Raw genomic sequence first — 16,781 nt, forward strand, 5'->3', positions numbered from 1 at the left:
ACATGTTAAATCTATATCATCGAAAGTCATCTATTACCAACCAGGAGATTATCTCATTGGATACGTAGATTCTGGAGAAACATCAGATTTTTCAGACGATTCGCATTCGATTTTGAACATCACTATAAACATGTTAGCGGCAGTAGATTATGTTAACGAAGATGTTTTGCAAAACATAACATTAGGAGTCGTCATGTTTAGCGATATATCTTTAGTAAGGAATGATATTGAACAACTTGAAGGATTATGTAATACAACAAATAACTTAATCAGTTTGGTTGTAACAATGAGCAGCGGCATTACCAAAAGTATGATGGAAATCTCTAAAGCGTTTCATACTCCAATAATAATTGATAACCATCAGGAAATGTTTCAAGATTTTAACGAAAACGTTTTTTATGTTGGAGAAAATTGGCGTTCGATTATTAGCGCGATTTTAAAGCTTCTTAGTCAATTTTGTTGGGATTGGATAGGTATAATTGCTCCTGATACGTCCGACAGTCGTCTGTTTGTTAGTCACGTGTTATCAGAAGCTCCAATGTATAATATCTGCTCTGCTTTCGAGGTATTCATGACAGGTTACGTCTCAGAGGATCAAATGTCACTTAAACAGACTATAACAGATTTTGCGAAAGTTAAAGTAATAATTTCGTTTTTAGATATTTATCACTTTAAGGATATTATAAGTTTGCCATCGGATGAAACCTTTTTTGGTAAGCATTGTCACCTAATATTTGACCATTCATTCAACATAATCTATTTAATACATTTCCTTTCATGGTGTTTTTCATAAATATCCAACAACAATGTTCAGTAGTTTTCACGGCATAAGCCAATTTTCGGAAAACGCTATTCTTTCACCAATTTAATAGTATTTTAGGTATGTTTACTGCAAACTATGCTATTTTACTCCTTTTTTTGCTTTCAAATTATCACATATATATAAATTTTCTATTTTCTCAATCGCATGACATAGAGTAAGAATAACATATTTATTTATTACAGACCTTGTTTGGGTTATACCTAAAGACCGAACGAACTCTGTCATAACACCATACATTCAAGGAATGGGCATCACCCGAGAACCACATGACCAGCATGAAATTGGCAGTCAATGGTACACCGGTTTGGAAAGCATTTGCAACAGCTCACGTGACAACCAGTTTGGTGAAAACACAGGCAATGCGTTAGCTTGTAGTAAATATATTGTAACAGATTTTATATGTAATGATTTACAATCTTTACATGGAAATGTGCAAGCTAAAAACAGAAATGTGGAACGAGCCGTAGAGGCCATAGCGCATTCATTGACAAGTACTCTAGATGACCACCAAGGTAGTTTAACGGTAAATAAGACTGCGTTCGTAGACAATCTACAAAAGGTAGGCAAGATGGTATTTCATAAATATTAATAACTGCAGTAATACAGACATTAAGAAATTACTCATTGTGATTATTCATCGAGTTATTTTTCTTATTTCAACAATTTTTAACAGAGAAGTTGATCCATCCATGTTGCGTAGTAGTTTTTTTTTAAAATTATAGGCCTGTTTCTCAAACTTAATCAATTTCACCTTTTTATTTAGGTGAACTTCATCGGTTCAGACGGAAAGCAGTTTTATTTTGACAAAAACAACTACTCTCCTACTAACTTTATTCTGGTAAACTATCAAACAGAAATCACGGAACAACAAACAAATGGCGTAGTAAGAAAGTTTGTTGGCACGTACAGCGAAACCATGTCGGGCAGCAATGAATTAAGAATCAACATTTCAGAAACAGTATTTCAAAATTCCGAAGAAAACGTAAGTTTTGTTTTTATGAATTAATATTTCTCCTCTATGGTCAATGTTAAGGTTAAAAAAAACTAGAAATTTTATTATGTTGGATGCCACAGGGATTAGCAAGTTTTTTCAATAATTGAAATTCCGGAGAAAGAACCTTTTAAGTTGATATAAAAACGCATTTGGACACCCAGTTTGGGGCTTTCATGTGCCAGACAATAGTGTACAGTGCCTATTTATTTCATTTTAATTTGTTTTTCTTTCAAAATAACTATAAATAACATAACTGAATGTATGTGTTAATGGTTCTGGTTCAGATTGTAGATATCTATTTAGTTGAATCTTCCTCTTCAACAGTACCGTATGTTATCGCGTTTGTAAAGCACTCAAATTGGATATCACGAACATAACAATTATTTACCATAGATAAAACAAATAGTAACATGTTTTTATACTGATGAATAGTCCATTAAAGATCACGTGCTTGGCTGATACTACATTAATAACATCACGCAGTTTAAACATTACTATAAAATAATGTTACTATGTTACCACTTTGGTGAAATACTGAACGATTAATATTTGTTGGATAAAAAATCAAACAAAATTCAATCTGACATTCTAATTTTAAACAAAAATTAACGCTTTGTCAAATTACTGTATAACAGATTGTTTGTGATTAAATTAACCGAAAGCATTGACAACAATACGAAGTTTAAACATTGTATAACATTTTCAGTTTCATATTAAATTAACTATATTTTAGATATCATGTTAACCTCACGAAAGTCAAACAACGTATACATACATAGCACAGAGGATGACACGTAATGTACATAAGACAGTCTAACTGTTGAAAATAAATTTGCAATATGTTCTGATTTTTACAAATTGAAGAGTCAGACTCAAATATTAATCATCTAAAAATTATCTTTCATACATTGTAAACGTCCATTTAAATTAAAAATCTTCGCTTCTGGGTATCCGCTTGCGTCATCTGTGTATCGACCTACTAATACTTTCTTTTAAGTTTTATTATAGGATTAAGTAAATAATAAAAGGACGTTATTTATTCTTAGATACCAGTTTCTACATGTCATGAGCCATGCAAGACGGGTTCTTATGAGATTAAACAACATCACTCGCGGCAGTGCTGTACTATTTGCCTAGAATGCGAAAATTCTATTCCATTTCTAAATAGTTCAACAGGTAAGTTTTATCACAAACGCAAACAAAATGTATTAATTTATCTCACTGATTAAATGAATGGAAATTGGAAGAGGACAGTCACTCGCAAAATATGTTTAGCAATCGTGATTTATGCTATTATTGAATAGGCCTATAGAATATAATTAACATAAAAGTATAAATTCAAAAAACTAATTTTAATATTATCTTCCATAAACATCATTTGTTAGTACATTAATTATAAAGCTGCTAGGAAAGATAGACTCCAATGCGGGTACCCTCCACCCCACCAGCCACATTATCGAGAATGGTTAAAATGCTTATAATCTATCGGTACAATCTGTCATTAACATCCCCAACAAATCCTACATACTGTAGCTACCCGACCTAACCCTATTTCCAATTAGGCAAATACCGAATAACCGTACAGATTTTCTATCTCCCAGTACGAGATAATAAAGTATTGCTGTGCTAAAGTTGTTTTAATTACTCTCCTATAGAAATAGTCTTTGTCCTGCTGTACTTTCAACAAACATGCGCCAGACGAGTTATAAAATTAAGGGAACTTTATTACTCAATAATTAAACCATAAACTTGTCGCTTTTGTAATTTTAGTAAGATGTGTTTTAAATCGCCTCTGTTACTATTGTGAACAATTACGTGTTATACATTATTTATAGGTTGCATCATTTCCATCAACTTAATTTGATAGTTTGAATTAATTTGTAATCGTATTTTCAGGTTTAATCGGATGCTTAGAGTGCGAACCGCATCAATATTTCGACGTGCAACTCGGGAGATGCGAAAGTAATATTATCGATTACTTAGAATGGACAGATATCGGCACGTACATTGGACTCATTCTAGCGTTTATTGGTCATTTGACAACGTTAGTCGTCATGGTGATATTCATTAAATATCGAGTCACGCCCATCGTTAAAGCATCTAATTATCACCTCAGCATGCTTCTGCTGTTTAGTCTTTTATTAGACTTTTCTCTTCCTTTCATTCATATTGGATTGCCGTCATATTTCAAATGCCTTTTAGCAGTCGCATTACAAGGCCCGTCTGTCACCATCGCTTTATCGATATTTCTTGTAAAGACACATCGCGTGTTAACTATCTTCGAATCTCGTTTACCATCTCTGAACAAAAAATGGTTGATGGGCCATCATTTACAATTCATCCTCGTGTTTATTCTCACTCTAATCGAAATTGTATCTGTAACAGTTTATTTAATTTACCAACCACCGTATGTTGTTTACATTGAAGAACCTAATATAACATACATACAGTGCCAGTACACAGGTGTTGCTATAATTGCTGTATACTCATACAATTGGATCATTGCTACTCTTTGTTTCATATTGTCTTTTCGAGCCAGACACCTTCCGGTAAACTACAACGAATCTCGTCACATGACAATCACAATGGCAGCATATTATACCGTCTGGCTTACACTTTTACCGCCATATTTACTCTTAAAAGGGCGTCTCAAGACGTTATTACAACTAGCGGTTCTTGTTTTTGCTGCATATACGTTGTTACTATGTCTTTTTATGCCGAAAGTTTACGTAATAATATTTTGTCCAGAAAGAAACACAATTGAAGAGTCCAGGCGAATGACTCTGGTGCACACGCAACGCCGGTCTATTTCTTACTTCGAGTCAGCAGCTTCGCACAAGGCTTCAGTTCGTTCCTCTGCAAGTAACCCGGCGATAAGAACGGTATCAGCCTCTTTTGAAATCAGCACAGAACAACAAGATAATTCCACTATGAGACCTACTGTTATGAAACAACAAGATAATTCCACTATGAGATCTACTGTTATAAGAAAAGATAATTCGGTTTCTGTAGATGAAACAAACAGGAGCGTAGAAATTATCACTGAACCACTAAAAAAGGAAAATATGCGTAATCGGCGAAACGCAGTTTCTGAAAATGTTGTGGAAATTGTAAGAGAAAGCTCTGCATCTTCTGGAGGTCAGATAGACCAAAAATTGCAGATTTCCAAAGCATCACTTAATGATCAACGTAATTTAGTTTATGAACATGTTGTGGAAGTTGTTAGTGAAAGTCCAGCTTCTGGAGATCAGATAAATGAAGAAAACTTGAGAATGTCTAAAGCATCACTTAGTGATCGACGTAATTCAGTTTATGAACCTGTTGTGGGAGATGTTAGTGAAAGTCCAGCTTCTGGAGATCAGATAAATGAAGAAAACTTGAGAATGTCTAAAGCATCACTTAGTGATCGACGTAATTCAGTTTATGAACCTGTTGTGGGAGATGTTAGTGAAAGTCCAGCTTCTGGAGATCAGCTAAATGAAAACTTGAGAATGTCTAAAGCATCACTTAGTGATCGACGTAATTCAGTTTATGAACCTGTGGTGGGAGATGTTAGTGAAATTCCAGCTTCTGGAGATCAGATAAATGAAGAAAACTTGAGAATGTCTAAAGCATCACTTAGTTATCGGCATAGTTCAGTTTCTGAAACTGACGTGGAAAGTTGTTAGAAAAAGTTCAGTTTCTGTAGATCAAGAGGACAAATTTGATATTTTTAAAGAACATTTGAAAGAGAAAGACCTTGATTTAGTTGCTGAACCGGTTGCTGGTGGAGAAGATTCAGTTTCTACGTGTTATAAAAACTAGAGGAAATTAGTTGTTGAACCTGCTATGGGAGTTGTTAAAGAAGATTGTTAAATATTCAAGCAGAACAACTACACAACTAGATGAGGATTGTCATTGTAAATTTTCAAATTGCTAGAACAGTTAAAATTAAAGACAACTGAGAGCACATGGCAACAACATAATAAATATCATGAAAATCATGTTTCTTGCTGTCAAATGAGAAAATATAAAAGAACTACTTGAAAAGTACGTTATCGATTACAAGCAAGGGATTAAACTAAACCCTTTACTTGTTTACTTACTTACTTACTTGTTTACTTGTTTCCGGAGCTCAGCAATGCTGGGTCCGGAGTCGAGGCTAGGCTATGCCTATAAGCCCCTCTTGATAATTACATCAACTCTTGAATATGGCGCAAATTTAAGAGGGTGGTTGGACCATGCCCGTTCAAGACCGGACTTAAATTGATTGCTTGATCTTGAAGCTACTACATCCTCCGATAACGAATTCCATAATATAATAGCTTTTCGACCAAATGAGTCCCTCGTCCAATTTGTGCGTGAGAACTTAAATTTTAATTTAAAAGAATAACCACGTGTTCTAACGTGTTCTTTCCAATTTCTGTAGAAGAGAAATAGTGATGAAGTAACCTTACTGTCATTGATCTTTATAACAATATCGTGTAGGTCTTCTACTTACTTCTAGTTCACACAATTTAAATTTGGAATAGCTGTTGAACTTTTACTTGCGTGTGGTTCATTATCTGGTAGTAAAAAGTAAAAAGTACAGAACAAATTTAAACAAGTAATCGTTAATATAACAATAAAATCATTGATCACTAAATGTTGTTATTGTGTATGTCTCCCTCTACAAGGATAATATCCATATGATACAGTATTCGAGTCATAAAGTCAGGAAAGAGAGGTATTCCTTTAATTTATTACCTTGTTTATTGCCCTGAACAATGTCATAACTTTTGAAATTGGACCCAACTTCTTGTGTGTGCAATTATTTTTCAAAAATTCCCCTAAAAAAATTCTTGTTCTATAGCTTTAATCTAGGCCTATATATTAGGATTTAAACTGTTATATATACTGTGTTATTAGAGCTTTATTATCGTATTCGGTAATACAATTAATTCGTCTTTACTTTAGACCTGATTTCACTAGGTTTAGGCCTAATGCTGTTTTGAATACAAAACAGTAATGAAGTGTAAAAAGTAAATTATCAAATTACAGCACTTTGGCCTAATTGTTATAACTGACATAATTATTCATCCGATATTCTTCTCTTTGTTTGTTCAGTGCATTAACAATGTGCAGTGATACATGACGTGGCGACTATCTCTCACTGGCTAAACCCAGAGGCCGGGGCCCCGAGCATGAAAAACCTCAATGCAACTACTTTAGTGTTGGAGGGCCCCTTGGGAGTGCTAAACCAGGCGACTTTTCCCCCTGCGTTACGGTGCAGCTAACAATTGGAATTGGAATCGTATTTTAACGTTTATGTTATAAGGGTAAAAACAAATGCAACAAGTGACTGTATTCAGCAATTTGCATAATACTTGCCTTAATCTGCTGGTTATGAGACACAAGGTACTTATCATGGATAGTCATATTAAATATAATGAAAGACAATTGCCATTGTGATGGCTTCCGATATAGCAACGTCCGGGTGGATCAGGAAATAATGATATTGATGAGTAGTGATCCAAAGACAATTTAAAACATTGCTGTGACTAATAGGCCTATAAACAATGCAAATAAAAAATGGAAGATTCTCGGTCTGTGTCTAGTATTTGTTTTTGTGGCTTGGTTGACGTAAATTGTTTCGAAACAATTCTACTGGAATTCCCTTCGGTGATTTCCTCTGAAAGTAGAACATTCGGGAAATGTCCCAAAGATATATTGTGTTTTTGTTGATTAATATATAATTATCATAAGGATAAAAGTTATATGAAACCAGAAAACAGTGCATCTAAAAATCCTCACAGTCACATTCGTCCCCTATGGGATAAGCCTACTGTAGAGTAGTTAGATATTTTAGAGGGTTAAGTATATTAATTAGGAAGTAGATGTTGTAGATGGGACTTTCCGTCATCAGACGCGATACAGGTGCAGGGTGTTTAATGTCGATAAACGTGATACCGACGAGATATCGACTGGAAATATTGGTCTAGCAATTCTATAAAATAACGACCGAAATAAACCAAAGTTTTATATTAAATCTGTTATTCACTCTCCGACTACATTGTAATGTATTATACAATGTAATGTCATGGTACCATGACATTACATGGAATGTCATGGTACCATTATTAGTGTCAATCATTGATATATAGAAAAGCAGAAGCTAAAGGTCGAACAAAAACATTGAAGGGGAACTTTTCTTGAAGTTGCGTGAAGTACTTCCTCAATTTTGTGGAGATAGCCTGCAAAAGTAAGCACTGTTATCTGAATCTAGGTCAAAAGATTACCATTATGTAATACAATGGATATTATAGTTTAATAAAGGTTATCTATAGGGTTAAAAATTAGCAAATGCATAGAGTAAGTGACAATGTTCAGGTAAAAGTACATTCATACGGTATCTATCTATAACCCCGTTGGCGTTGAAAAGGTTCTGACGTGACCTCAGATAACACGTTCTAAACTGAGAGACGGGCTATGACTAGTCAAGGGGATTGCATTCTGCTCCGTTTCTGCAATTAGTCTGTGATCTCTTTTTGCCCGATTTCTGTTTTACGACCTTTCTTTAATAATGTCATCATAGCCTATTTGATTCACCTTCCAACTCGAAATTTCAGGCTACGCCGCCGCTATGAATCTCTTGGGGCAAATTTTGCAACGGGACCAAACAGTGATTTTTAATATGTACAGTACCTGTATTGAGCTGTTTATCTACTTATCGGTTCATACCAAGTTCATGCAACCCAAGTCTTGTCATCGTCCATTATATAGGGGGGTCAACTATTATGACTACAACTAATTTCCATAATTAATGATTACATTTTTTAACCAAAAAAATTAAAATGACATAAACTAGTAAAGTATGAACATTTCCAGACTTTGTAATAATTACCATCTATTCATTAAACAGGTCACAGAAAGATAATCATAACCATTACCCGAGTGAAAAATGGTAGATCCCAGCTCGCTAACACTCAAACATAGGTATCTTAATTTGGCAATTGTGAATATAAAACACGACATATAGAACTAAATAACACCTAATAATTGTTCCTTATATATCAAACATTAGAATGATATAAAAATTAAAATGCTACGTACAATTATATAATGAAAAATTAACCCCAAACTTAGCTACAATCAAACGGTCTGTCAAGTGAAGGCTTGATAACACAGGCAAACCTTATTTGAATTTTGCCTCCTTTTTGAGGATTTTTTAGATTTTTTCAAAATAGATTTTGCTATTTTGACACAGTCTATTTTAAGCCAATACTCATAAGAAAAGTATGTAAGGAATCAGCTTTCTTTTAAGAAACTATCCAAAATTGCAAATAAAACACTGTGGGGCTTTAGAAAATAGGCAAAACATTGACATCACACTGTCAGCGGGCAATGGATGGTGAGTTTTAAAACGTAAAATGACACATCCTTTTTGTAACTTTACAATTTCAAACATATATCATTATGTTCAGTATTGTCTACAGTTTATTTTGAGCTACTATCCAAAAAAATCCGATTTATAATAGCCGAGATATTTAATTTAGGTGGGAACATGAAAATCAAGTGTTTTGTAGAATATCACGATGCGAAATCAGTGGTATTCATGAGTGTGTTGAGGCAATTTAGCTATTTCGTTGCTCAAGAGATTCATATACGTGTAAATTAAACAAGAATATTTCTTACAAAAAACGCTGCTCGCTTATTGTTATTGCTAAGGTCAAGTCTGGGGGTCACTTCATCACGCCTAGATACTTCAAGTATCCTATTACAAACAAAAACTTCAATGGACTGTTTTGATAATAATTCAATGATTATCTGACAGCGAATTATATCATGGGACTCATAAATACCAGAATGCTTTGGGATTTGTCGTTAGACTCTTTTCTCAGCCGTTTTTGGATTCAACAGGTGGTACCAATAAATTATAGTGGAGTTTCCATTTTAACAAAAATGTCAAAGTGTAGTACTATAAAGCTGCTTGATTTCATCTAATGAATGAGTCATCTCGTGTGACGTAGCGGGCTAGAGCAGCAGCGTGAAAAATGTAAATCGTTTTAAACATTTTAAACATGTTTAAACATGTTCAGCAATTTCGGTCGGTTGGTCGGTTGGTTGGTCGGTCGGTAAACACTAACTTGGCCGCGTGGAACATGATATTAGATAGTGTGAGTTTGATGAATCAATTCTAAGCCAATCTAGTTGTAATGCTGTTTTCACATTCTCAGAATTTATCAAAACATGTTTCAATCTGTCAAAAAAGGAATTTCCGAAAAATGCATTTCTATTGTCAAATAGTTGGATCTTAAAAGGGTAATACACGGTGTATTATTGGAGTAGAGTGAGTCATGCTGTATTTCTGAATCAGTTCTTTTTGTTGTTTGTTTATTGGTTGAATGCATTTGTGTTGTTCAAAATAGACTATTTATGTTGTTTATTGTTTGAATACATAAGTGTTGTTCAAAATAGACTATTTATGACATAGCCTATATAATAGTATCCTATACTTGTCACGTACTGAAATGTTGCAATTCGGATTTCTTAATTGGAATATCCATGTACACTCTGCTATACGAAAAAAGAAATTAATAAGTGATTTGAATAATTAAAATATAGTTATAACACGTAGCCTGAATAATTATCAAGTAATTAATTTTAAACTACAGATTTAATTAATTTTGAATTTTATAAGAGGTTAGTCTGTGGATCATTATTGCACAAATTGCTTTCTCAACCTGAATTGTTTGTGTTTTGTTAGACCTTAAAATAAAGTATTTTACTTTGATACAGTAATATTAAGATAACCATTATACTATTATGACTTCCCATTTCTAGGGGTCATAATTCAATCACCATATGCATATTATGATTTACATTTTTTCCATAATATTTCTCAGAAAAAAAGAAAATTCCAAAAGCAATAATGATTTTAGTTTGCTTAATTCTGATTAATTGCAAAAATAGTCCTAATGCCTGATACAATAGATTGTTTTTAAAGTGTTTAAGAAAAAGTAAAAATTTTGAAAGTTTGTATTTTATATAAGAATTAGTTTGTTTTGAATTCTTGTTTTATATTTTGTTGTATCCACCACGTCCAAGATACTGTCTGAATTAAGTTTAAGAAAGTGTATTACTACTCCCTGTATTTAAAATTAAAAGCGTTTGTTCAATAACATTTGTTCAGAAGGTGAATACATCAGTGTGCAATAGAGCATACTGTATTGTTCTTTGTTACACCTTTATGCAAATTAGCTATATATAAACATTGCACAGGTTGTTTTGCGGGTCAGTCGACAATTGAGCTTCGTGCTGGGTGTAGCCAATACAACAAATAAATGGAAGCTTCGGCGACACCAAACAATTATTGTGGTGTTGCGTTTAATTTATGCGTTTGTCGACCAGTCAATTCAGTTTATTATAGTTGGGGCCTACGTTTGTTTTGAGACTCCGAAACAACATTTATCATATCTAACACATTCTGAAAAGATAATTTGATATAATCAATAGGCTATATTAATATTAATTATTATAGATATGCTTAATAATGAAATTATTTTATGATAATGTATCTTGTCTATTATTATCGATGACATCAGTACAAGGATAGATAGAATATTTATTGTCCTTGGTGTATATCATACGTGTATTTGTTTACTGTTAAAAATAATGTACATGTGACCATGTGACGTACTCTGGTGACTCATGATCGGATATATCCATGGATTCGATAGTAGTTGTCCATGGAAATCGAACAATGTCATATACGGTAATTCATTGCGGTTTATATACTTTACATATCTATACACAGCTTGTTTATTGTATGTTTATTTAGCAATAGGGAAGGAAGTATAACTTGATGTTTTTTGATTGATACAATAAAACGCCAGGCCTGCCTATAATAAACAAAATATGGGACAGGGAATATTATGAAATAACGGGCAATAATATAAGTATTCAAGCCATTATTGTTTTATAATAAGAAGCCGTAAAACTCATTGTACTATCGACAGACTGTATAGTGTTCATAAACAAACAATTTTACATTGAGACTAACGGTTTGAAAACCAAAAGAAAAGCAATCAAAACTAAGACCTCGCAAATAACAATAGTAGTCCTACAAGAAATATATAGGCTTACATTGAAAAGTAAAATCTAATTTTATCTTGCATCCATCATGGAAAAACCAACATATTTATGATCAAATACTTATAGAAACATTATACTTATAGGTTTAAAAGCCAAAATAAGAGACAATAAGACCTCGAAAATAACACAGTAAAAACCATACAGGGAAGCAAAATCTAATTTGATCTTACACCTAACATGGTAAAAACCAGCGAATTCATCTAGAAACATTTATACGTTATAGATTAAACGTTTAAAAACCAAAACCAGACCAATAAATAATGCAGACCTCGCAAATAACACAAACAGTGCAGTAAAATAGGAAAGCAAAATGTAATTGTATCTTGAATCCAGCATGGTAAAAACCAGCGAATCTAATAATCACATACCTAGAAACATTTATACGTTCAGCTACAAAAATAAAAATTATAAAATGCATATATAGGCTATACAATTGTGGTCTAGTGGGTTGCGGAAGTGATGTTGTTTTGAGAAACAACATGTAGTGTCCATAAGTGATCTAGTATCACGGTAAAAGGACCAGTGACAGTACCAGTAGACTAAACGTTTAAAAGCCAAAACAAGACCATGAATCAAGACTACAAGCAAATAACACAAACCGGTACAAAAAAAGTAGAAGAATTGTAAGCAAAATGTAATTTTATCTTAAATACCCCATGGAAAAAACAGCACTTATATGACGTAGGCTAAATCTTACATCAACCATGGTTCAAATTTACAATCAAATATAAAACTTTATGCACGTATTATGAACAAAGTCAAAAGGTGATGTACTCATAACTGATCGTTTATACCATGTGTGAACAAGTTGTGAAACTAATTTCGTCTTACTTTCTCCATTGCGAAAATCAGCATTAATTTAGCTAAACAATCACAATGTGGTAACGGGTATTAATTACAGTACACATTGTGGACAAATTAAAAGGCACATTGTTGAGAAACCTTGTATAGAAAATGCATAACAGCAAGGGTATACCGTTTAAAGCTTTGAACCTGGAAGTGAAAACTTATTGCTGTTCTTATTTCCTCTATATAAAAAAACTAGCATAGTTTATAGACGTATCCAAATGAAAGGTGCCGTTACCCGTTACAGTGTACACATTAGGAACAATTAAAAACGCACAGTATGGCAAACTTTAAACCTAGGAGAGGAACCGTACGGTTGTTCTTACTTCCTCGAGCATATAGTTCTGAAAATGAATCATCAAATACAGTGGAGGGTACCGTATTTATTAGGCCTACCATGTAAACGTCAAAGAACATTTGAGCCGATTTGAACCTGGAAAGAAAGTAAACAAGGTCAAACATGGCTGCAGTCGCGTGCTCAAATTTGAGTTAGTGTTTACCGACCAACCGACCGACCGACATAGTGAGCTGTAGAGTCGCGTTTGCCCACGACTAAAAACTGTTTTTCACATACTTCTATAATCAAATAGAGAGTATATTATTTACAGTGTGTAAATTAGGAACAAAATATTACGCATGATTAGTGTTGAACTATATAAGGAAGTAAAAACTAATCGTTTTGTACTTCTATTTAAACAATTACAAACGTATTATATAGTTAGTCTTAATCTTGTAGTGTATAATGCTACTATATATATAATAATATATTATAATGAGTATTTTATGTGACCGGCTATAAAATGTCAACCAGGTGGGCCTGTGTTTTTATAGTTATGGGCGTGGCAATTTTGTTTTCTAATAGCATACTGCATTGAATACTACCTGAAAATTTCTTTAAAAGAAAACTTTTATTTCCGGTTTTTGGCGTTTACTCGAATTAAATTGTATTTTTCATTGTCAATTAATTATAACATTTTGATGATACATGACATTGTAAATATAAACTAGGCCTACTATATAATATGTACAGCAAAATTCAAAACAGAAATAATGATGTACTGTAGGCCTAGTGCTCTTTTAAGGAGAGCACATTTAAACTGATTTGAGACCACATGCCGAGGATAAATGTACGGCGTATTAATTATGAAATAGAGAGTACTCCGAGAGTACAAACCTCCGCCTCCTGTAAAATTCTCCTACATAAAATTTCCCCGGAAAATATATATATATATTTTAATTAGTTCTAAGTGTAAATAGGCTAACTGCACACTACAAAGTTGTGGATGAGAGTTCGGTGTAATGTTATGTATCTAGCCTCTCACATAGTTGAGATCGCTGGTTCAATTCCCACTGAGAGTTTTTTCTTTATTATTTTTTATTTTTTTGTGGACATTGATTTTTAACCCTGATCCTTCAAAATTTAACCACAATTATATGATGAGTCATTGTACTCTAGTAGCTAGATCAACTTTCGTATGCACTTTGAGGTCCAGAGAATTTGACTTCAGAAATTGGTTTAGGGTGGTCAAACAATCATTTTTGGCTTGGTTACACATTTTGAAAATGTGGCGAAAGGTCAAAAGGTCAGGGTGAAAGGTCATAAGACCAAACACCAATATGTCCTTAAATCTCAACAACCATTGGTCACAGCGAAGTAATTTTGGTCTCAAATTGATCAGAAGGTATACATTTATATTCAGTCTAATGGGACATTTTAGTCAAAAATGACCGGAAATGCCATTTCTGACCTTTGACCCACACCTCAGGGCATGTATGTATCTCCATAACTACTGATCGTAGACACTTAATTTTGGTCTTAAATTGTTTGAAATAAATATTTATTATTTTGTAGCACATTTTTAAAAATGTTACAAAAGGTCAAAGGGTCAAGGTCAAAGGTTATATGAACAAATAAAAATAGATACTTGTATCTCGGCAACCACTCGTCGCAGCAAGTCAATTTTAGTCTCAAAATGTTCAGAAGGCATGCTTTCATATTCAATCTAATAGGACATTTTAGTCAAAAATTATCAGAAATGCCATTTCTGACCTTTGACCCACATATCATGGCATCTTCATATCTCTGTAAGTACTGGTCGTAGAAACTTAAATTTGATATCAAATTGTTCGAAATATACATATTTACATTCATTGTAATAGAAAATGTGGTTAAAAGATGAACAGAAATACTATTACTAATGTTTCAAACAAAAAACATATCTCTACATAACTTATCCTTAGACAGTAATGTTATGCAATAACTGATACTTTAAATTGTTTCAATTTCAAGTACTAGTTATTGCTGTCCCCAAGAACATTTTGATAGAAACGTCAAGCTCAACAGTTCTTTTCAGAATGCTAGAAGTAACTAGCCATGTGTATCCGATTAAACTCCCCGGGCATTTATTGTTCAAAGGGCAGGGGAGGCATCTTTATTTGTGGTATAATATGGTAATATGTATAATCAAATAAATACCACCTAGATGTAAAAAAAAATACAGCATAATTAATATCAAAAAGTGAAAAAAATGCTTGGTAAATTGTAGATTATGGTAGTTAATGTAATGTGTTGTGATACAATTATTGTGTAAATGCATGTGGCGGGCGTATTCCACATGGTGTTCTATTAGAGGGAATGGTGCCGTTTATTTGAGAGATTCGTTTTCTTCTTTATGCTTTTTAACGAAATGGTTCTGTCTTTTAGAATAAAAGTGACACTGTCATAGATAACATTAAATGGATCTTCTCTTCCAGGTGCCAGTATAATGATATAAAACAATGAAATATCATTATCCTGACACAATTGCACTCATAATGGATCTTCATTCTATCATCTGTTTGTTTGTGACTACAATTTGACAATCTTTTGCATATTTTTAAATGCCAATACATAGCTTCATTACTATTGTACAATATGTCCAGCTTTCCTGAAAACACCCTTGTGTACTGTAGTACAGTGTTGTAGTATGATTTTATCATGATAACTTCTGATGCTTTTATTGTCAATGAATTCAGTACCTAAAACATGTCAAAGTTTCTAGTGGTATTGATAATAAATCTCCAGAAACATATATTGTTTTATTATCTACACTGGGAACAGACGTGTATAATATACACCGACAAAACTTATACATATTATGTATACGTTTTGTCGGTAACATTCAAAAATATTATGCAACAGTGTTACGGAATAATGACAATGAATTGGTCTATTATAGTTGTCTGTGATACCTTTTATTACATGATTGTACTTGCAACAGGATAGAATGAGGTTTGATCCAGTTATTATTCTTATTATATTAATTTTTTTTTTTTTTATCTGGGGTGTATTTATTTGATTATACATGTTACCATTATTACACCCAAACAAAATAAACGCCTTCCATGAATAACTAAATGCCCGGACCTTTTATTCGGGTAACTATAGTAAGTTACTTCTAGCATTCTTAACTGTTGAGCTCGAGTATTTATTCGAATTAACACCCGCTTTGAATAAAAGCCTCCATTCCCTTCAATAGATCATCATGTGGAATAAACGCTCCGCCACATGCATTTACAAAATAATTGTATCACAACACATTTCATTAATTACCATAATCTACAATTACCAAGCATTTTGACATAATGTTATCATTTTTTATATTAATTGTGCTGTATTTTTTTTACATCTAGGTGGTATTTATTTGATTATACATGTTACCATATTATACCCCAAATAAAGATGCCTCCCCTCCCCCTAAAAACCCTTTTGAACAATAAATGCCCGGTGCGTTTAATCGGATACACATGGCAAGTTACTTCTAGCATTCTGAAAAGAACTGTTGAGCTTGACGTTTATATCAAAATGTTCTCGTGGACAGCAATAAAAACTAGTAGGCCTACTTGAAATTGAAACAATTTAAAGTATCATATTGCATAACATTACTGTCTAAGGATAAGTTGTGTAGAGATATGTTTTTTGTTTGAAACATTAGTAATAGTATTTTCTGTTCATCTTTTAACCAC

The 16,781-nt window shown here is 33.1% G+C and overlaps 1 protein-coding gene across 1 annotated transcript; it reads left to right on the forward strand.

The window, feature by feature from the left end:
* Positions 1-130: 130 nt before the first annotated feature.
* On the forward strand, positions 131-5,485 carry LOC140047736 (extracellular calcium-sensing receptor-like). The gene is made up of 5 exons (XM_072092770.1): positions 131-713; positions 1,006-1,346; positions 1,587-1,805; positions 2,864-2,993; positions 3,714-5,485. The coding sequence occupies exons 1-5, from the start codon at positions 131-133 to the stop codon at positions 5,483-5,485; spliced, it is 3,045 nt and encodes a 1,014-aa protein (XP_071948871.1).
* The last annotated feature ends 11,296 nt before the right edge of the window (positions 5,486-16,781 follow it).

The sequence above is a fragment of the Antedon mediterranea genome, chromosome 4 (genome assembly GCF_964355755.1).
Source record: "Antedon mediterranea chromosome 4, ecAntMedi1.1, whole genome shotgun sequence".
Taxonomy (NCBI): Eukaryota; Metazoa; Echinodermata; class Crinoidea; order Comatulida; family Antedonidae; genus Antedon; species Antedon mediterranea.